General features: G+C 43.8%; 1 protein-coding gene across 4 annotated transcripts; it reads right to left on the bottom strand.

Annotated features, from left to right (window-relative positions):
• Positions 1-677: 677 nt before the first annotated feature.
• On the bottom strand, positions 678-21,623 carry FCRL3 (Fc receptor like 3). 4 transcript variants are annotated; one of them, XR_009347282.1, is made up of 16 exons: positions 21,461-21,623; positions 21,078-21,172; positions 20,122-20,142; positions 18,878-19,120; positions 18,151-18,408; positions 17,639-17,923; positions 16,566-16,853; positions 16,107-16,385; positions 15,708-15,986; positions 15,237-15,404; positions 6,154-6,181; positions 4,945-5,063; positions 4,673-4,741; positions 3,227-3,258; positions 1,893-3,140; positions 678-1,093 (listed from the first exon to the last, which is right to left on the bottom strand). XR_009347282.1 is itself a non-coding variant. In XM_059145113.1 (15 exons), exons 1-15 carry the CDS (start codon positions 21,469-21,471, stop codon positions 3,015-3,017), a joined length of 2,301 nt encoding a protein of 766 aa, XP_059001096.1. In that variant the 5' UTR covers positions 21,472-21,623; the 3' UTR covers positions 679-3,014. The 4 variants fall into 4 exon arrangements, 2 of the variants coding, with proteins under 2 accessions (XP_059001096.1, XP_059001097.1); XR_009347281.1 differs by having other exon boundaries at positions 679-1,093; positions 1,241-3,140; XM_059145113.1 differs by having other exon boundaries at positions 679-3,140.
• Between the last annotated feature and the right edge of the window lie 1,659 nt (positions 21,624-23,282).

Raw genomic sequence — 23,282 nt, 5'->3', positions numbered from 1 at the left:
TCACAGGGAAAAAAAGAATACTTTCCCTATGCATATATCAAAAAAAGTCACTTTGAATGGTGCATAGACCTGAATGTACATGTGAAAACTGTAAAAATTCTAGCAAAAAGTAGAAGAGAATATTTTTGACCTCACTGTATACTTTCTTAGATAGGAAACACAAGTAGGCTCATAAAATTAAAAAGTTGATAAATTGTACTTTTTCAAAACTAAAATCTTGTGCTCTTCAAAAAATATCATTAAGAAAATGAACATCAAGCTACAGACATAGAGAAGATATTTACAATTTGTAAATCAGACCAGAATAAAAAACTAAAGATGCCAAACTCTTGCAGAAGTGGAAAGTGTGAACAGACCCTTCACAGAAGATATGCAGAGAGCCAATAAGGACATGAGAAGAGAATCAGCATCATGGATCAGCAGAGAAATTAAAGCCATAGTGAGATCACACTACACTACAATACATACTCTTTGCAGTGGCTAAAGTTCAAGACTGCCAATGCTAAGTGTTGACAAGGGTGTGGAACTACTGTAGCTATCAGTCAGTGCTCGTGGGCATGTGACATGGTGCAGATGTTTTGGAAAAGAGTATCAAGCCTCTTCAAACCTTAAACATAAATCTACATGTGAGTCAGCAATTCTACTCCCAGGTATTTACAAAGGAGCCATGGAAACATGTCCACACAAACACTTGTATGTGAATTTTCATAGTAATTTTATTTCAATTAATGATAAATGAAACAATGTAAATATCCATTTACAGATAGATGGATAATAAAAATATAGCACATCCAATGGAATATTATTTAGCAATAGAAAGGACTATGTTGTGGCTATTTGAAACAATGTGAATGAGTCTCAAATTCTTCTGCTTAGTGAGTGGCGCCAGGCACAAAAGAGTATATGCTGTATGGTGCTATTTACATAAAACTTTAGAAAATACACCCTAATCTATAGTGACAGAAAACATCTGGTGATGGCAGGAGATGGTGTGGAGGGAAAAATGTGTTCCTCAGGACAGGAGAACACTGGGGAATGAAGGAGATGTTTGGGATCTTGATTGTGGTGGTTTCTTATTTTCTTGGTTTCTTATCTGCCAAAACATGAAATGGTATACTTCAGATATATGTGATTTATTGTGTTTAAATTGTCCTTCCAGACATTTGTAAATATATAAATAAATATAATGTAAAGAAAGAAATTATAGTCATGTCTTAAATCTTGAGGTCTTAAATGTTACCTTCCTGACTAGCTGGAAACATGACGTCCTCTTGGATATTTTCCCAATTCTTCCTTAGCCTCTCCTTTGCTGCTGGGAAGAGGGTCTGCACCCCATCAGAACTGTTCTGAGCACCAGAGAGCCCCTTGCTGTCCCCATCTTTCACTGGCATCATGGACCTTGCCCACGTGAGAGGCTGCCATCCTGGTGTCTGACATGCCCTCCTGCAGAATGACTCTTACTGGCCCTGGGATGCTGCCTTGATGCTGCTTCTCTCCCTTGGGGACTTTGCCTTTTGTCACCACTCTTTTAGATGGGTTTCCCACAGCTGGGACCTTGTGGCATGTCCCTCTCCCCCCTATAAGGCTCTATTCTTCCTGGAACCCAAAGTTGGGAGGCATTTGGGGCCAAATTTAAGCATAAACACAGATTACACCTGGATTTTTTGCTGTCTCTAAAGGCCAGGTGTACATTCTGGAGAACATTTTGTACCTGTTAATATGGAAACAAGACATAGAAGTCACTCTTTCATAACAAAAATAAATATTCCCTCTTTAGGAAGGACAACACTCCCCCACCCCCTCAGCCAATTAGCTTGCCAGCCAAGCTCATGAGGCTAAGATTAACACCTCAAATTGGATTAAGCTTTGCTGTATGTTGCACTTCCCCTTACCCAGGATTCTGACATCCACAGGGAAAGGAATAATCTTTGAAACACACTTTGTTCTTTTTATCTTGCTATTCCAAAGGTTTGCAAAGCCTTGCTGTGTTATTTACTTGAAGTCCTAAACAGGGTAGGTAGGTGTAAAATCAACGTTGTCCATGGCGTGTATCAGCCGAAGCACACCAGTCCTCAGTGAAGGCACCAGCTGGCGACGGCCTATCGTTTTTACAGCGATCGAAAGTTCAGTCTCACCCCAGGTGACAAATCCCTTATTCACGTAAATAAAAGCCACTCCAAGCAACTCTGCCGCTTTTCTGGAGACCTAGGAACAGATGGCCTGCTTTTTAAATGCTTTCTCCCGTGGTGGAAGCTTAGTTCTTGAATTATTTGGGAATCGGTGGGCAATGGGAGGGGTCTGTCCCATAGGCCCACTGACTGCCTGCGTTGCTCCCTCCTCTGCTGGCTCAGGCCACGTGGGCTCCCAGAGACACGAGGCTTTGCCATCTGAGTCCTGAGAGTCACCGGCTCTCCTGGGCCTCCAGGGTTGGTGCTGATCCCTGGAGCCTCCAAATAGTGGGTGCTGAACAACCAAACCATGGAGCTTGACTGCACCAGGTATGGGAGAGTTTGATCTGGGGGAGAGGAAGACTGGTGATGGCCCCCAATTCTGAGCAGATTGGTGTGTGTCCTGTATCTGTAGTCATCTTCTTCATTAGTATCATCATCACCAGTCACTTACCACCTGTCCATCTAGAAGAGGAAACAAAGTGTTTCAATTGTTCATGCAGAAATGATGCGGTCAAAGCTTTCGGCACTCGGAGCACATGGTAGTGATAGCACTCTTGTGATCCTGGCTAGACCACTCGCCCTTCCTCCTTGTTCCATGGACATGAGAGGGGAAGGCCCACCTGCCCGCTTTCATGCGTCTCTACTGTGTAGAAATGCGGTGTTTACCAAAATGCTGCCCATTCTGTTCCCAGAGAACATGCAGACTCAGGTGCGGGGGGTGGGGGAGGGGGGGACAGGGACCTTCACCCAGTCTGCTGGATGGAAGGAGAAGCATGCTTGTGGAGAACAGGGGGAAGGTATCAGATGCTCCCAGGGTCTTCGAGGGCCCCTCTGGGTAGGGGGCTAGTGGTCCAGAGCTGATGGTGCACATGGGAGATTCTCATAGTTTTCTGCAGGATCTTCATGGGCCTGCCCTGCAGTGTCTTCTGGTTGTGCCTTCTTCAGCTCCGAATAGATGACTGCAGGTTCCTGGTGGAAATCCCACAAACAGTGAGCACCTAAGCACAGGTGAGGGAGGAGAGCTCTGCGAGAGGGAGGCGGAAAGCGTGACCCACCTCATTCCTCCGATGTGTCCTTGGTGAACGTGCTGTTGGATGGGAAGAGGGAAGACAGCATCAGTCTGTGGGTGACATATTCCAACTTACAACCCACTCACAACGCATTTCGAAATCTCCCTTCCGCAACTGGGCTCTTGATGGTTTGCTCTGTGGGGTTCTTCCACCCCCACACACTGATAAAGCCTTTCCCCTGCCCACCAAATGCCCAGAGTGACTCTCCTGATGATTTCCTTGTCTTTCCCCTGCTCATTGCCCCAGCCAAGCGGTCCCCCTGCTTCCATCCCACCCCTGTTCAGGACCTCTGTGTGTGCACTGATTGGGAGAAAGTGGAACACAGGCTTTGCTTCACACGGGGAAAGTGGTGGAGGCTGGAGAGGGGGTTGGCATTCTAAGACTACAGAACAAATTCCCAACGAAGATCTGCGGTGAAGCAGTGTGTGTGTTTCTTCTCTTTCCAAGGGTCCTCTGGATCTCTTTCATTCATTTATTAGTAAGTATTCAGTAAACAATGACCTTCTATTAAGCTACAAGGACAGAGGAACAACAAACAAACTCAGCCCGTGTACCCAAGGAGCCTATAATTTTTAAGAGGAACAATGGATGTGTAGATGTATGCAACAAGTAGGATGGGCGCCAGATGGAAATACGTAATGAGCTGTTGTTGCCAGAAGCTAACCCATCCTCCCAGGCTTGGACACAGGGACGGCTGGGGGGACGTTTCATGGAGGCACCTGAACTGTGTCTTAACATGTGAGCAGGGGTCACTGGGTAAACTAGGTGGGGGAAGGGCATTTCAGGCCGATGAGACACATGATCGCCAGAGCATGCAACAGCCCAGTGTGAGCAGGAAGATGGGGAGGGTCAGCTTGGCTGGAGTAAGGCCAGAGCTCTGGGAGGGCCTGAAGAGCAGGGGGAAGCGAGGGTCCAGCTTTGGAAGGAAGGGTCACCAAGGCCGTGAATCCAAGCCTGGGTGTGATAGGCAGGGCCTCTCAGAGGGATCGTGCTGGAAACCGTGTCTGGGGGCGAGAGGAGGATGAGATTAGAAATTAGACCATCTGGGAGAATTATGATCGTCTACACATTAGGTTATGCGAGGCTGACACTAGCAATTAGCAGTCATGCATTCTTTTAAAACGATATTTGAAGAGACCCATAGTTTCCTAAGTACCACACTGGGTGCTACTGGTAAGTTCGTGGAAACACTAGTGTCTGTCCTCAGAGAGTCTGTGGGGTCCAGTGGCAGTGCACAAGGGTCCAAGGGAAGGGACACAGACATAGGGTGGCAGTGTGGGAGCAGATGATGCCTTCCTTCCGTGGCCCACTCATACTTGAGAGGCCTGGTCAGAGGCCCCTCGTGGATCCCCTCACACATGGCTGCCTCATCTCCCCTGCCCTCATCTCCCCAATACATGCATCTATACATACATCTGGAAGGCCTCTCACCTGGATTCCCCTTTGTTTGCTGGCTGCTCCAGATCTGGGAATACACCAGGTTGTCATCTCCAGGATTCACTGTGGGAGAGGAGATGATAGCTCGCTCCAGCCAAGAGCCCACGTTCTAGACTCTTCTAAGCTACTAAGTTCATCTTCTGTCTCAGACATGGTGCCAGGAGTGTCATTTTCAAGTTGAGTGTGACTCAGTCTTGGGCAGTTGCTCAATCTCCCCTCCCACCTTGGTTCATCCCTGGGGCCCTGGGCTACTTAGGAAGTCTCACCATTGCTGTACACTGGCTGCGGCTCCATCACGGCTGGTGGCTCAGAGTGGGGGGGCGTGTGGGGGTCTGTGGAGCAGGGTCCAGACCAGGAAGGCTCCTGATGCTCCTTGGGACTGTAACTGGGACATACAGGGGGAGACACAGGGCGAGAAGGATTTGTGGATCACACCGAGTCTCAGGAAGACCAGTGTCCATGAGGAGCCCAGAGTGGTCCCTGTAAACAGGCTGGTTCTGTTGGTTAAGAGTCAGACTCTTGATTTTGGTATCAGTCATAATCTTAGGGTCTTGAAATTGAGCCTTGTGTCAGGCTCCATGCTCAGTGTGGAACCTGCTTGGGATTCTCTCTCTGATCATTCCCTCCTTCTCCCTCTGCCCTCTCCCTGCTTGTGCTCACTCACGCTCTCTCTCAAATAATAAGTAAATAAAATATTCTTTAAAATATCATGACTGCCTACCCTGAGTCTGCATGACTCTCTCAAGAGAACTCAGAAGGTGTGTGCAACGCGACGTGCAGCCCAAGACAGCGTGACAGTGAGGGACGACTGACACAAAGTCAGTGGGTCAAAGTGCAGAGTCTCAAGGTCTTTTTGGTAAACAGTTAGATCTGCCCTACTTCTTATTGTTCTCAAACACTTAAATGTTTAAACACTGATACACAAAGACTTTCGCACCCCCCCTGGAACGTGACCTTCATCTTTTTTAAAAGGTCCCTTTCAATATTCCAGCTTTTATCACAATCATTTACCTTTCCTGTAAGATTCCTTGACAGATCTCTGGGAAAAGAGTGTTTTTTAACCCCCACTTCTGTTTCCTTCTGCAGTCAATACTGTGAATTGAACATTGCCAGCATTTAATAATTATGTCCCGAATGAGTGTGTGGTGGAGGAATGAGGTCTGAGGTGGAGCCCTGTGACAGAGGACGCCACTAGGGTGGGCGTGGTCAGCTCTCCACCAGGCACATCTGAAGAAGTAGAGTGACAAGGAGAGCAAGTGACATGAGTCCTGGGTATGCCGAGGTCTGAGTGAGTATTATTCAAAGATATGGCTGGAAGTGGCTTTCTGAATCACATGTTTGGATTTTGTAAGAATTTAAAATGTTAATAGGAAATCCAGTCAAGTATTTTTTAATGTACATATAACCCTGTGGCCCTGTCTTGTGGGTATGAATAGATCATGACAATATTCTCAGCATACGAAATGAGACCTCACCTGGGTGTTCCAGTGGCAGGAAGTCTTCCTGAAAAACAGAAGATCAGTGATCATGAGTGAGCTGTGTAGGTAGTGGGCTCCACATCAGAATGCCCTTTCTGGGAAATCAGATTCATTTTAGGTCTCAGCCATGGCAGATCTTAGAGAACATCAGGCTCTACCCCGCCAATGGCATATTACTGATGAGGAGGGTGGGGTCTGGAAAGATGGTTGCCCAGAATCATACTTATTCAGTCAGTAAAAGCAGCATGCACTCTAAGGAGGTGTGGCTGAGTAGCACAAGAGGGACAACTTAGTACTTCACTCTGGGCCCAGTGCTTCCCCTCTTCCTCTTCTCTGCCCTGGCCACAGTCCCAGGAGATGGAGACCAGAGACAGAGTTCCTACACCATGTGAATAAATATGGCTCCCATAACCAGCTCGGATGTATCTGTACCTGTGGTCCTTGCGAACCCAATCAGCTGGGTACATACTGTTTTCTCGACACCCCTTCTCCTCTTCTCTTTCATCTGTCTGATTCCAACTGATCTTTCCTCCTCCAGGGCTTTCCCTGGGGCCAGTGAGCTCTAAAGTGACCTATCTACACATACATGGAAATCTGCAGTATTACAATCACCATACTGGATGGCAATTACCTATTTGTAGGTTTCCCTCCAACTCTCTCCATCATGAAAAAGGGTGTTACTTGAGGCTGCAACCTCGTCTCAATTATTTTTATTTGCCCAGTGGCTAGAATGTTGACAATATTCAGTAAAGTTTGGTTCAGCAACTGAACGGATTAAAGTATATACTTTGAGGACCAAAAAAGGGGGGGGCACGTTAACAATTGTATAATAGGTGATTACAGGTAAACCTAATCTGGAAGGCTCCTTCACCAGCCTTGAAAATATGGCAGTTTTCCATCATCAGTGAGACACTGAAATCCTTTTGGCCTGCCCCAATGCAGGACTCCTCCTAGATCCCACTACTGACCACTGCCTGTTTAACTGTGGCTCTGCATCTGTCTCACTGGGCTTAGACACCATGAAGTATTACCCCAAGTAAACATTCTCATCAAAAATTATTGATGTCTGCAAACCATGAATTAAACTAGAGTTGTGTGACAGCTCCTTAGAGAAATTGCTATTCGTATCAGTCAACAGCCACTGTCCTCCCTTGTGGGTGGGTGAGCTAAGTCCCAGGATGTGTCTGCAAGTCCGTTTATCTCTTCATTTGCAAAAGACAGAATAGACCCAGAAGGTGGCTATTTACAGGACATAGGTTAATATCACTGAAGAGGTATGGGTTGGTCTGGCACTGAGCAGTTTACATGGATACCACCAAATTGGTAAGTAGTATTGTTATGACCACAAAGAAACTTAGTACTTCACTCTGGGCTCAGTGCTTGGAGAGTTTAATTTGCCTGCCAGATATCAAGTATCTGGCAAATTACATTACTGGAATTTTCATCTTGGCAGTTCAGTCACAGAGTTAATACTGTGGTAATGGGTTGGATACACTCAGCCTTAAGGAGCAGACAGAATTCTCTTTTCAAAAAAAATGGAGTAAATACTTAGCAGTACAATTGATGGGTCACAGGGTAGCAACAAAACAGGGTTTTAGAGGGGAAGGTGGTGGGGTTGTTAGTCCCATGATGGGTATAAAGGAGGGCACGTGTTGCTTGCAGTATTGCGTGTTCTACAGAGACAGTGAATCATGGAACATTACATCAAAAACTAATGATGTACTATATGGTCACTAACATAACATAATTAAAAAAAAAAAAAAGAAAGACAGAAATAGTGGAAAGGGCTGAGCTCCTCCCTGAGCAGGCTGATGGACAATGAGAAGGAAGTTGGGAAGATTGTGAGATGAGGAAGTCGATACCCTCTGACTGGTAGACTGTCGGAGTTTCTTACTGAGTTTGCTGTTTAAAACAAGACTTCCTCTAGATTGAGAGGTCAGAACCGCCTGGGTTTCTGTTCTCATGGATCACATAAAATGACTGTTGCTTATCTTGACTTCCCTGTGCCAGTTGCTGTATGGCTGAACAATCTATTTTTTGACCATTATTAACTTCATTGGCAAGGTCTTAATGTCTGCACTTCCAGTATGTTTTTAATTAGTAAGTGACTCAAATACAGGTGATAAAACAGAAAAGTAGTTTTGAAAGTAGGGGATGTGACCAGTCTTCCTTAAGTCACAAAGGTACAGTGGAGAGAGTATGGAGTCAAAGGTACAGTGGAGAGAGTATGGGCTGGAGAAAGAACAAGAAAGAAACCCTAAACCCAGCAGGAGAAGAGAAATCATAAAGATCAGAGCAGAAATCAATGATATAGAAACCAAAAAAAACAAAAACCAAAAAACAAAAAACCAATAGAGCAAATCAATGAAACTAGGAGCTGGTTCTTTGAAAGAATAAATAAGATTGATAAACCCCTGGCCAGACTTATCAAAAAGAAAAGACAAAGGACCAGGACCCAAATAAATAAAATCTTGAATGAAATAGGAGATATCACAACTAACACCAAAGAAATACAAACAATTATAAGAACATACTATGAGCAACTCTATGCAAACAAATTTGACAATCTGGAAGAAATGGATGCATTCCTATAAACTACCACAACTGAGCCAGGAAGAAATAGAAAACCTGAACAGACCTATAACCAGTAAGGAGATTGAAACAGTCATCGAAAATCTCCAAACAAACAAAAGCCCAGGGCCAGACGGCTTCCCAGGGGAACTCTACCAAACATTTAAAGAAGAACTAATTCCTATTATCCTGAAACTGTTCCAAAAAATAGAAATGGAAGGAAAACTTCCAAACTCATTTTATGAGGCCAGCATCACCTTGATCCCCAAACCAGACAAGGATCCCATCAAAAAAGAGAACTACAGACCAATATCCTTGATGAACACAGATGTGAAAATTCTCACCAAAATACTAGCCAATAGGATTCAACAGTATATTAAAAGGATTATTCACCATGACCAAGTGGGATTTATTCCAGGGCTGCAAGGTTGGTTCAACATCTGCAAATCAATCAATGTGATTCAATACACTAATAAAAGAAAGAACAAGAACCATATGATACTCTCATTAGATGCTGAAAAAGCATTTGACAAAGTACAGCATCCCTTCCTGATCAAACTCTTCAAAGTGTAGGGATAAAGGGCGCATACCTCAATATTATCAAAACCATCTATGAAAAACCCACCACAAATATCATCCTCAATGGAGAAAAACTGAAAGCTTTTCCACTAAGGTCAGGAACATGGCAGGGATGTCCATTATCACCACTGCTATTCAACATAGTACTAGAAGCCCTAGCCTCAGCAATCAGACAACAAAAGGAAATTAAAGGCATCCAAATCGGCAAAGAAGAAGCCAAACTATCACTCTTCACAGATATGATACTATATGTGGAAAACCCAAAAGACTCCACTCCAAAACTGCTAGGACTTGTACAGGAATTCAGTAAAGTGTCAGGATATAATATCAATGCACAGAAATCGGTTGCATTTCTCTACACCAAAAACAAGACAGAAGAAAGAGAAATTAAGGAGTCAATCTCATTTATAATTGAACCCAAAACTATAAGATACCTAGGAATAAACCTAACCAAAGAGGCTAAGAATCTATACTCAGAAAACTATAAAGTACTCATGAAAGAAATTGAGGAAGACACAAAGAAATGGAAAAATGTTCCATGCTCCTGGATTGGAAGAACAAATATTTTGAAAATGTCTATGCTACCTAAAGCAATCTACACATTTAATGCAATTCCTATCAAAATACCATCCACTTTTTTCAAAGAAATGGAACAAATAATCCTAAAATTTATATGGAACCACAAAAGAACTCAAATAGCCAAAGGAATGTTGGAAAAGAAAGTCAAAGTTGGTGGCATCACAATCCCGGACTTCAAGCTCTATTACAAAGCTGTCATCATCAAGACAGCATGGTACTGGCACAAAAACAGACACAGAGATCAATGGAACAGAATAGAGAGCACAGAAATAGACCCTCAACTCTATGGTCAACTAATCTTTGACAAAGCAGGAAAGAATGTCCAATGGAAAAAAGACAGCCTCTTCAATAAATGGTGTTGGGAAAATTGGACAGCCACATGCAGAAATATGAAACTGGATCATTTCCTTACACCACACATGAAAATAGACTCAAAATGGATGAAGGACCTCAACGTGAGAAAGGAATCCATCAAAATCCTTGAGGAGAACACAGGCAGCAACATCTTCAACCTCAGTCGCAGCAACATCTTTCTAGGAACATTGCCAAAGGTAAGGGAAGCAAGGGCCAAAATGAACTATTGGGATTTCATCAAGATCAAAATCTTTTGCACAGCAAAGGAAACAGTTAACAAAACCAAAAAACAACCAACAGAATGGGAGAAGATATTTGCAAATGACCTATCAGATAAAGGGCTAGTGTCCAAAATCTATAAAGAAGTTATCAAACTCAACACCCAAAGAACAAATAATCCAATCAAGAAATGGGCAGAGGACATGAACAGACATTTCTGCAAAGAAGACATCCAGGTAGGCAACAGACACATGAAAAAGTGCTCCACATCACTCGGCATCCGGGAAATACAAATCAAAACCACAATGAGGTATCACCTCACACCAGTCAGAATAGCTAAAATTAACAAGTCAGGAAATGACAGATGCTGGCGAGGATGCAGAGAAAGGGGAACTCTCCTACACTGTTGGTGGGAATGCAAGCTGGTGCGACCACTCTGGAAAACAGCATGGAAGTTCCTCAAGATGTTGAAGATAGAACTGCCCTATGATCCAGCAATTGCACTACTGCGTATTTACCATAAAGATAGAAACATAGTGATCCGAAGGTACATGTGCACCCGAATGTTTATAGCAGCAATGTCTACAATAGCCAAACTATGGAAAGAACCTAGATGTACATCAACAGATGAATGGATAAAGAAGATGTGGTATATATACACAATGGAATACTATGCAGCCATCAAAAGAAATGAAATTTTGCCATTTGTGATGATGTGGATGGAACTAGAGGGTATCATGCTTAGTGAAATAAGTCAATCAGAGAAAGACAGCTATCATATGATCTCCCTGATATGAGGAAGTGGAGATGCAACATGGGGAGTTAAGGGGGTAGGAGAAGAATAAATGAAAACAAGATGGGATTGGGAGGGAGACAAACCATAAGTGAATCTTAATCTCACAAAACAAACTGAGGGTTGCTGGGGCAAGCAGGGTTGGGAGAGGAGGTAGGGTTTTGGGCATTGGGGAGGGTATGTGCTATGGTGAGTGCTGTGAAGAGTGTGAACCTGGCGATTCACAGACCTGTACCCCTGGGGATAAAAATATATTATACGTTTATAAAAAATAAAAAAATTAAAAAAATTAATAAAACAATGAACTAATAAAAATAAATCAGTTATAAAACGTTGGTGCCATTTTTCATGCAAAGAAATAGGACAGAGGCTCATTGATTGACCTGAAGACAAAAGAGTAAGGAGAAAATGCTTGATCAGCATCACTAAGAAAAATATATGTAAGTTTTTTCATTACATTGAGATGCAAATATTCTTTTTATTTCTTTGTTTGCTTGCTTGATTTTCAGTATAAGCCCTAAGAAAGGGAGAACAAAAGCATTTGGCCTGACAGAAAAGGAAGTGTCATGTTATGCCAAGTGAGAGATAGACAGAAAGAAAAGCTTTAGTAATTCCAAAATATAAAGTAGTGAAACCTTACAGGCACCCAAGACACTGAATTAAAAAGTCCATTAGTTCAAGAATCCCTGATCCATGAAAAACATTTAGAGAGGAAAAAAAACGCAGTCACAGAAGAACAAAGGATGATAGTGTATTTCTTGTCAGAAACAATGCACACAAGAAGATAGTAAAGCAGTATCTTTAAAATATGTAAAGAAGAAAAAATTTCTACCTATAATCCTATAACAGCAAAGGCATCTTTCACAATGAATGCAAAACAGAGACTTTTACAGACTATATAAAACCTGAAATAATTCATCAGCAGCAGACCCATCTATTAGAAATGTTAAAAGAAATCTTTGGGGCAGAAAGAAGGTAATACCAGATGGAATTTGAAGATACAAAAAGAAATAAAGGAAATCAGAAGTGGTAACTACTTAAGTAAGTATGCAAAATTCTTAAATTATACGTAAGTCTCTTAAATTATACTTAATAACTAACAGGTAAGTGACTGTATACAAAAGTAATAGCACTGTAGCTAGGAGGGAAGAAATGGAGTGCAGAGTGGAATATCCTTTTTTTAAAAATTTCACTTATTTCTTTATTTATTTACTCATTTAGAGAGAAAGCGAGTGGGAGGAGAGTCAGAGGGAGAGGGAGAAAGAATCTAATGAAGACTCTGCAGCTCAGTGTGGAGCCCAATGGGAGGCTTGATCCCATGACCCTGAGATCATGGCTTGAGCCAAAATCAAGAGCTGGATGCTTAACTGACCAAGCCACCCAGACGCCCTATAATAGTAATATTCTTTTTTTAAAAAAAGATTTTATTTATTTATTTGATAGAGAGAGAGAGAGATATCACAAGTAGGCAGAGAGGCAGGCAGAGAGAGAGGGGGAAGCAGGCTCCCCGCTGAGCAGAGAGCCCAATGCAGGGCTCAATCCCAGGACCCTGAGACCATGACCTGAGCCGAAGGCAGAGTCTTTAATCCACTGAGCCACCCAGGTGCCCCAGTAGTATTCTTATACTATATATGAAGTAACTGAATGCACCTGAAGATAGACTGTGGTAATTTAACTATCTATATTAGAAATGCTAAAACAACCAGTGAAATAAACAAAACAAAGAATTATATACCTAGTATGCCAACAGAGAGAAAAATGGAATCATAAAAAATACTCAGTTGGTCTAAAAGAAGGTAGGAAAAAAGGAAAAGGTAAACAAAGAACAGATGGAACAAATAGAAAATAAATAGCAAAATAATAGACTTTAAATCTAATCTTATCATCACATTAATATAAACGATCTAAATACCTTAGTTAAAAGATAGAGACTGTCATATTGGATAAAAAGCAACAATTAATTATATGCTATGCATTTATAAAAAAAATGCCTTAAATATAAGGGCCTATATAGGTTACAAGTGAAAAGATGGATAAAGAAATACCATGTTAGGGGAACCTGGGTTGCTCCATCGGTTAAGTATCTGCCTTCAGCTCTGATCACAATCCTGGAGTCCCAGAATCGAGTCCTCATCAGTCTCCTCATCCAGTGGGGAGTCTGCTTCTCCCTCTGACCCTCCCGCCTCTCATGCTATCTCTCTCACCCTCTTTCTCAAATAAATAAATAAAATATTTTTTTAAAAAGAATACATGTTAACAGTACTTTATTAATACATTAATATCAAAGAATACTTCAGAGTAAATGACACTAACAGGGATAAAAATATCATTTCACGAGGATAAGCTGATCATTTTACCAAAAACACAAACCATTACAAACATTTATGCACCTAATAAAAGAGCTTCAAAATACCAAAGGCAAAACTTGATGGAATTGTAAGAAGAGATGGCTAAATCCATAGTTAGCATTGGCAATTTCGATACCCCTCTTTCAATAGTTGATAGATCAAGTAGAAAATCATTACAGATATAATAGACTTTAGCAACACGACCAGTCAAGCTCACCAGCAGACCCATATTCTGAGAAATGTGAAATGTACTTCAGGCAGAAAGAAAATGATACCATATGGAAATATGGAGACACAAGAAGGAATGACAAATACTAGAAGTGGTAATTAAATGGGTGTTACCTTGACATCAAGTCTGATAAAGATATAATAAGAAAATAAGTCTACCAAGCAGTATCCCTCATGAATGTAGTTGTAAACATTCTTAACAAAATTTTACCACATCAAATTCAACAGTCATGACCAAGTGACGTTGACCTCAAAAATGCAAGGTTGTTTTGACATTCAATATTCAAAATCCGTATCAATCGACTAGAAAAGAGAATCATATGATCATCTCAATGTAGAAAAAACATTTGACAAAGATTTTCCTTATAAGAATCCTCAGCAAATTACAAATAGTAGGGACTTCCTTGGCCTAATAGAGAGCATCTACCAAAAAATCCAAAGCTAACATTACCATATTAAATGACGAGAGACAAATACTTTCCCTTAATATGAGCAACAAGACCTGCTATGCTGATATGCTATATGTGCTCTCACCACTTGTATTCAACATTGTACAGGAGGTTCTAGCCAGGGCAATAAGGCAAGAAAAAGAAATAAAAGTAACTCAGATGGGAAAGGAAGGAGCGGGGCTATCTTTTTTTTCAGATGACAGAATCACCTACGTAAAAAATCTGATGGAATGTATAAAAGGGAGACTGGAACTAATAAATATGTATATAGCAAGGTTGCAAGATATAAGATCAGCATAAAAAATAAATTGTATTTCTATGTACTTGAAATAATAAAAAACTGAAATTTTAATTTCTTTTTTTAAAATTTCTTTTCAGCGTAACAGAATTCATTGTTTATGCGCCACACCCAGTGCTCCATGTAATACGTGCCCTCCATAATGCCCACCACTTGGCTCCCCCAACCTCTCACCCCTCCCCTTCAAAATCCTCAGATTGCTTTTCAGAGTCCATTTCATTTCATTCTCAGCATCCATATTAATTTTCCAAATTTCACAATAATTGACTGGCACCCAAATATATTTCAGAATGTATGGTTTGCACCATGGCTATTACCCATCTTTTGTTGTTACAAATGAAAGACTTTTTAATATTATTCCTTTTGTTCTCAGTAAGCTTTGAACTGGGGGTGGATTGGCAAAGAAACACCTTTCTAATTTTTAATTAGAAGCAAAACTCTGCTACCTAGTTTAAATCTCAAATTAAACACATGGAGTGACAACTTCATTGAGAAATGTATTCTGCCTTTTTGTCACTGTTGCCTACAGGTGCCAGTGAGTAGAACTGAGGGTTTACTATTTGGAAGAGAATAATCATCTTAAGAGAATGCACTACACAAGTCCAAATTATGATAGCAATGGCAAAAGTCACAACATCAGAGGGTAACACATAGACACCCACCTGATTTCCTTTGGGTCCTGAAGTAACTCACCAAATAAGCAGTAGCAGCAAGGCCGGACACACTTAGCAGGCACCCAATGAAGCCCACAGTGATATGGATTACTTTGCTTGTGGAAAGCCCTAAATGGGAAGACCTGTATTTGAGTTCTGGTGGCAAGTCTTTTTGACCTAGACAACATGTAGGTGGGGAATAGAGATCTATCAGGACAGTTTTCTTCCAGGTTCTAATTCCTCCATTTGAATTATCTCCACTATAATTGGTAATTTTCAAAATAATGGCCCATGGTTGTTAGCATCTAAGATTGAAATCTATTCCCTTTCTTTCCCCCATGAAATCAACACAATCTCTGGAAGCCCCAAGCCTTTGTGTGCATGTTCAAAAACTCTTTGATGGTAGAATTTGCACAGTCTGTAGGAAAAATATTTTATTGATCTTAACTGTAATCTGAAACTCAGGTACCTCCAACATACCTGTGAAGTTGAGTGTCACCATGTAACTTCTCTGGACCCCCAGGCCATTGTCAGCCCCACAGGAGTAGTTTCCAGAATGTTCTGTGGTCAGAGAGAGATTAAAAGATGCTCCTCCTCCAGAGGGAGCCGATATGTTCCCCAGGATGACATCTTCATGATAAAACCAGTATAAGATTGGGGGAGAGCCTCTCTGGACCTCACAGCGAAGTTCTAACAAATCTCCCACCACAGCCTGGGGCCCGGCAGGGTTGAAGGTGAGGACAGGGCGAGACACTGGAACTGAAGGAGGAAACATAGTTCATTGGCAGTTTTAATTGAGAATGTATACCAGATAATAAAGGAGACATCCAGCATAATTTAGTAGTAGGAATATAGACCTGGGATCAAGACAAGCCCTACCTGTGACACTGAGCGTCACTGCCTCGCTGCGCTGGGCCCTCAGGCTGTTGTCAGCTTCACAGGCATAGTTTCCAGAATGTTCTGCTGTCAGAGAGAGGTTGAAGGAGGCTCCTCCTCCAGAGGGGGCCGAATTGGTCCCCAGGATGACGTCCTCATGGTAATACCGGTACAGGATCGGGGGAGAGCCCCTCTGGGCCTCACAGCGAAGCTCCACCACGTCCCCCACCACGGCCAGGGCTCTGGGTGTCTTGACAGTGAGGATGGGGTGGGACGCTGGAACTGAGTGAGACAGGAGCTGTCAGAGAGGGTCTCACCTTACCTTCCATCTTTGCCATTCCTTGGTTGGCATTTAAATCTTCACACCTCTTTTCCTTGCCTTCTTCAGAAGATCCTTCTGGCTGACAAAGAAACTAAACCTTGGCTTGGGAACAAGGTTGAGTGAAAAAGCAAGGAACTTACTTCTTGGTGTGACTCTGATCCGTTTACTGAGGATGGGGCCTTGAATATTGTCGGCTGAGCAGTAGTACCTCCCAGCGTCCTGCTCCCTCACTGCAGCTATCCGCAACTCTGCTGACAGGGCACGCACCATCTTCCTGCCCAAACTTCTCTTTGTGCCCTCCCGGTGCCAGGAAAATGCGATAGTCCCTGTACCCTTGGCTACTGAGCAGATAAGGACCATATCTCCTCCTTCAATCAGCTGGTCCCCAGGGGGCTGGATCTCTAGATTCACATCAGACACAGGGATCCCTAGGAGGACAGAGGAGAATTTGAGAAGGTCTCAAAGGCAGGTGCTACAGGGCCAAGGAGAAGGCTGGTGTTGCCATGTATAAGCCAATAGCAACAGGTACAGTAGGCAGGGGTCCAAAGTGGGAGATAGGGAATTGTACATTATTATGAAGGGAACATTACCTGTCCCCACACACAACAATTTCTGTCCTCGGGTAATGTCTATCTTCTTTTAAACCTAACGTTGACCACAGTCAAATTTTTACGGACCTTTATCTCTAAGGCACCTCTGTTGCATCAATGGACCATAAAGAAAGAGAACAGGGAAGGTTCTTTGTATCCTGAAGTGACTTGATTCAGAACCCAAACCCCTCTCCATCCTCCAAGCCTCCTCCAGTCTCAGCACCACCTCCCCACCTTCTTCTTTATTTCAGTTTGTGTTTACCTTTCTCTTTTCTGATTATTTTGGAACAACTTTTGATTGACACATGGACACCCCAAAGGGCCTCTACAGACAGACTGCATGTGGTCTTTGGTGCTTCTTGTTAACTGTTCACCCACTATAGAATGTACCCTGTATGTCTTTGTGGCCCTCACAGGTTAGACACCCAGCAAGTGATCAATAATGATTATTACCTAACTTAGATGGAAGAGAATGTTATAGGGAAGTTAGGCCAATGTTGAACCTAAGAGAAAGGGATAGTGGGATGGCTGGTAGCTCCTCTCTGCCATGTTCACTATCTCAGGGAGCAAGAGAGGTAATTCTCTGCTCTCTGCCCCCTCCCCTCTGCCCCACAGACACTCACGCTGTACATGTATCTGGGATCGCAGGCTTTGTTTAATGATATGGGGAGTCGCTGTCTTTGCCTGGCACCAGTAGGACTCTGAGTCTTCACTCCACATGGTGGGGATCTGGAGCTCTGAGGAGTTGCTCCAACCAGGTTCCAGGACCTTATCTTCTCTGAAGAAACAGAATCGAAGCCAAATGTATGACCTTGGTGGAGGGAGCCAGGTCTCACATTTCAGGTTCACTGGGTTTCCCTCAGTGGGCTGGGAAGGTCTGGCTCTCAACACAGGTTGTGGAAACAGCTCTATAGAGAAGCACAAAAACAGTTCCCAGGGCAATGAGACTCCGAGCTCCTGGAGAGGGACACCTGTGTTCTCAGCACAATGTCAGAAGGTGGGGACCCATGGAGATGGAACCACCTCTCACCTCCTTCCCATAGATGCTCAGAAGAGGCCTCTCATGAAGGCCCCTCTTTGATCCCCACACAGTTTCTCTGTCAAGACCTATTACCCACAGGAGTATAGCCATTACCTTGAACTTGGATCTTTAAAGCTTTTGAAGTTTCTGTCCATGAGCCCAAAACAGATTCCCCAGAAGCAGTACAATGATATTCGTTATTGTCCATGGAGACTGAATGTATTGTGACCTCTGACTGAGAATGATGTCTCATTTCTTCTTTATTTTTGTAGAAAGTCTTTTCATAAGTTTTTTTTTCTTTCTTCCCCAGGCATCTCAGAGTTACATCATCTCCTTCAAAGACAGGGTGTGAGGCCTGGAGGATCAGCCAGTCTGCAAAGAGTGAACAAACATACTCCATCTGTTTCTTTCTTCAAACTCTCTCTTCTGCCCTTGAGGGAAGAGCTATGGCCCTGCACACATTGGTGAATGTCCTCCACCACCATTTCCATGTGGCCCCACTACTAAGGCTCTCTTGCCCTAGATAGTGAACTGCTTTTCAGAAAATGTACTTAAGAGATCCTCATATGTATCATTAAAAGAGCAATTTGCTACCATATCTTCCTTTAGACCCGAGTCCCTTCTTGCCTGGTGGCTTCTGGGTTCCTGACATGTCTCTGGGTGGAGGAGATGGACAGTGTGCTGTCCTCCACAGCCCTATCTCCTCATTCTCCCAACTAGGATCAAATTCATCAAATAGCCTCATGTCTGCTTACAACAGTCTGTGTTCCCTGGGTTCACCCAGCCTTCAGACATGTGCCCAGCAGCTTGATTTCAGAGACTCGCCCCTTTCTTTCCTCACCAGATAAAAATTCCACATGCACAGGGTCACTTAAGGAAGATCTTGGGGTCTTGCATGTGTAATATCCAGACTTGTCTATTTGGATTGTTCCAGGTCTACTTCCCAAGGAAATCCCATTGTTATACCAAGATACATATCCCTGGACCCAAGAATGGTCATCCTTGCAGGTGAGTTTCACTTTTTCTCCCTTGAAGGTTCTGGACCATGGAGGTTCAAGGAGAAGAAAAGCTTTTGGAAGTGTTCCTAAACAGAAAAGAGAAAGGTGCAGGCAGGTGAAGGTGAATGGGAGGTAGGCTGAACCCAGGGGAGGTCCCAAACTGCTGGTGGCCGATTCCCATGGGGGAAGGAGCAGATACAACTGGGGGACATGCCTGGGGCAGAACCTGCTCTTCCTCACCCTTTTCATAGGCCAGAAGTGGGCCGGTGGGTGCCATAAGGGAGAGGTCTCAGGTCCCTGAGGTGGGTTCTGAAAAGCTTGGGAGATGGGATGTGTAGCTGGGCACGCACTATGAGGGCCTCTGAAGGTGGCTGATTCTAAAATGTTCTTGTCCTGTGCATTCCTGTCAAGGTACAGGTGGGCCTGGGATGTAGTCTCTAGACTCTGAACAATCACTTCCTACTTGGTTGCTCATAGGCAATGGACAACATATTTTTTCCTGCTTTCATTATTTTTAAACTTTGTTTGACTTGAGATTCTATGGAAAAGGCAACTTTTGTCTACACTCTAAGTCAGACACAATAAAATATGAAGGGACATAAAGAATTTGAATGGAGAGGCATGGGCTGCTTGAGAAATCCCCTTTGTACACAAAATTGCAAATGACAAATGGGACCCGAAATGGAAGCAGGACAGCAGCATGAGCTCCCTTCGGAGTGTATGAAGATTCGGGTGCAGCACTTCCTCTGTGAATAGGAGCTGCTTTTCTGTCCTTTGATGGTGGCTCTAGCTTGAACATACAGGTGTGGAGGATGGTCCTCAGGGGAAAAAAGGAGACAGATGGAAGGTTCTGGACATTAGCCTCCTGCCTCTGCAAATGCTTCCTTGCCCTGCACTGATGGGGAAAGGACTGAAGGCTGCAGAGATCACAGGAGGCTCTGCTCACTGGCCATGGTGACAGGTGTGACCCCAGAGTGGCAGCACCACTCATTCTGGCACAACCTCAGCCCCCATTTACAGGGACAGGCATGCTGGCTGGAAGAACCAATGCCCAGAGAGCAGGAGGGAGAAGGAAAGGAAGACTGACCTGATTGCTCTCGTCCGGGAGCTGTGAGAGAGCCAAAGGTTAAAGGTTAGCATGGGGTGACACTGTTCCAACCCTTGGTTAGACTCTGAGAAACTCCCAGCAACCCAGCCACAGTCCCTTCTTGGGCTTTCCCTCCCATTTATTTCTGCACATTCCATACCTCCCATGGCCCCCAAACAAAAATGCAGCCTCTGATTTCTGTGATGAGCGTGAATGGCTCGTATCCACACCCCTGGCCTCCTTGCTCTGCACGCAGTAGCTCATGCTCTCTTCTCTGGCCTGAACTGGGCAGAGCAGAGGCAGAGAAGGGCTTGGAGAAATGCTTTATCTCCCCCTTCCTCCTCACTTCTTGGGCACTGTTCCGCCTACTTTTCCTTTCTTTTATTTATTTATTTTTTTAAGATTTTATTTATTTGAGCATGAGAACAAGAGAGAGCACAAGCAGGGGGAAAGACAGAGGGGGAGAGAAGCAGATTCCCTGCTGAGCAGAAAGCCGGATGTGGGCTTGACCCCAGGACCTCCGGATCAAGACCTGAGCCAAAGGCAGAAGCTTAACGACTGAGCCACCTGGGCATCCCTCCCCCTACTTTTTCACTCTTTGGTTAAATATTGGCTTAAAATGTTAGGAAGGAGCCATGTTGCTCCGCAGACCTTCCTCCCCTCACCCGTGTGGGCAGTAACTGTTTCTCTGGGCGTTTAGAGGTGTGGTTTCGCAGAGAGAAAAATCCAAGCTTCCTATGAGGTGAGAAAGGAAACGGGCAGGAAGCCAAGGTGCCACAAAGGATGGCCAGGTCTCCAGAGTCTTTCGGTTTCCTGGAAACCCAGCTCTGTTCATTTTCCACCTCTTGCTACGTGTCTGAAGCCCAAGGGGAAGCGGAGATAGAAGCCCCCTGGCTTTCCCTCCACCTGCTGACATTAAGAACTTGGGCCCCTGTCCCAGTCTGACCCCTACTCACCCAGGATCAGCAGCAGCAGCCACAGAAGCACAGGGACCTGGTCCGGTCGATGGCAGAGAAAGCCCATCTTATCAGAAGCCAGGCTTCTCTCCCATCTGTGAAGGAGGGCCAGAGAGTAGTACTCAGATAAGGCCCACAGAATTAGAAAAAGGAAGTAAAATAATCAGGTCTTGCTGGTGTTCTCAAAACGTGAATGTGGCTACTTTCCTACATGGCCCTTGTCTTTCGGGCTGGTAGCTGTGCCATTTCCGATGTTGGTGGCCACCTTCTGGTGGTCCACGTCTGCCAGGACGTGCCTGGGTCCTCAGAAAATGCCAAGCTGTGCATTTGCTAGTATGCAAATAACATTTTCTTCATTTCTCAAATGGAAACCGCTTCCTTACCTTAAATTCATACAAGCTTCGGTGTCACATGAGGTCCTAGTACAGACACACTTGGTCAGTCTGGTGTCAAAGTGTGTTTTATGATGGGAGCTCCACAAAGTCAAAGGGTTAAAGCAGATGTAAAACCTTTTGAGCTTTATATAAGCTGGGCTGAAGTTGCTGAAGAGGAAGGCAAGAGAAGTTTGCAGAATGACTCAGCTGGTAGAGCATGCGACTCTCAATCTCAGGGACATGAGTTGCAGCTCCACGTTTGGTGCTGAGGCTACTTAAAAAACAAAAACAAAAACAAAAACAAAAACACATCCCTCTGCAGTTTAGCAAAATAAGCTTCCCTAAGTGCCCCTGGGACCTGCACAGATTGGGGGGTAAGTGAACAAGCAGACAAATGTGAACCTATGTTGTGAGGGTCTCAGCCTGTCAACAGCCACATTGTGCCTGGACCAGCCCCCGTGGTTCTCACCATTTCCCCCTGCAAAAACCATCAGGAAACACGGCAGCGGTGGGGCGGGGGAGATTGTTACTCACATGTCTTGGGAAGTACATGACATACCTGGGACCACACAGCGAGGCCACAAGACTGGGGTTCTTCTGCTTTATTGGGATCAAGGTGGAGGGCACTTAGGGTTTCATGGGCTTTCTCTTTATTGAAGAATTTAACATAAGAGCAGAAATTTAAGTTTGTGATGAAAAAACAACAACAAGAGATCCAAATGGTCAGTTAGTGAGATCAGCAAGATCTCTGAAACAAAGGAGGGTAGGGTGGAGGAAGCTGGCTGGGTTCCAGAGGTGAGGAGCTGCCACCTTGCAGTAGGTGCTCCAGGCACCACAAGCTTCAGGCAGGCCCTTGCTCTATAAAAGGAAACCCCCATCCTCTCACACAGAAACCCTGTGTCCAATGTGGACCGTCCCCAGAGGGGCCTTTTGCAGCCTCACGGTCCAAGTGTCTTTCCTAATTATTTCCTGTTTCAGCCCCACAAACACTTCTCATAGTTTGTCAATTTCCCTCCCCAGTTCCGGAGGGTTCTTGGCCATTATCTCCTTATCTTTCTGGTCCTCCCTTCCTTCTTCTGAAATCCTTAGAATGTGGATATTGATCTGCCTCATGGGCTTTTCTCCTTTTTGCTCCCCTAACTGAAGTATTTCTGGTGACCTGTTTTCAGCTCTCTGGTCCTTTCTTCTGTTGGGTCTCTATTGAGGAAAACAAAGGCAAGAGAAATCTAGCTTAAATTAAATCTCCTTACAGCTTGCATCTCACTGATAGATCCTTGAGACATGTAGAGAGTGACCTTCCTCGAGGAACTCATGGTGGCATTAATGTTGTTTTGCTAGAGAATAAGAGTAATCTTATCTTAATGGCAGCTAGACCCTCAACATCTCAAAAGGCTTGCTTCAAAATTCCTTTGAAACTTACTTTATCTCTACCCCACCTCTCTCCACAAACCTAAAAGTACAGAATGTCACCCATCACAATGCCAGTGCAGCTCTTTCTGCCCACAGGTCCTGTCCCTGTGTTATAATAAAATCACTTTTTGCACCAGAAATATTTCAAGAATTCTTCCTTGGTCATTCACTCAGAAGCCCAAAACTTCAAATCATATCATTTACATCATTCGGTGTCCAATCTGGGGCTTTGAATCCACTCATCTGGACTCTGATCCTTAATGCAAATTTGGTATTTCCTCTCCTGTCCCTTTACTTTCACTCCAGGAGCTTTTCAAGGAGTAGGGTCTTATTGAATACTTTCCTGTCTATTGCTCAGGCTCTAATCCTCTAGCCTGTGGCCACTCGAGGAAGAGGAGAAATCCTGTCTTTTGGCTAGAAG

This window comes from Mustela lutreola, chromosome 14 (genome assembly GCF_030435805.1).
Source record: "Mustela lutreola isolate mMusLut2 chromosome 14, mMusLut2.pri, whole genome shotgun sequence".
NCBI classification, from domain to species: Eukaryota; Metazoa; Chordata; class Mammalia; order Carnivora; family Mustelidae; genus Mustela; species Mustela lutreola.
This window is presented reverse-complemented; position numbering and strand designations above follow the sequence as displayed.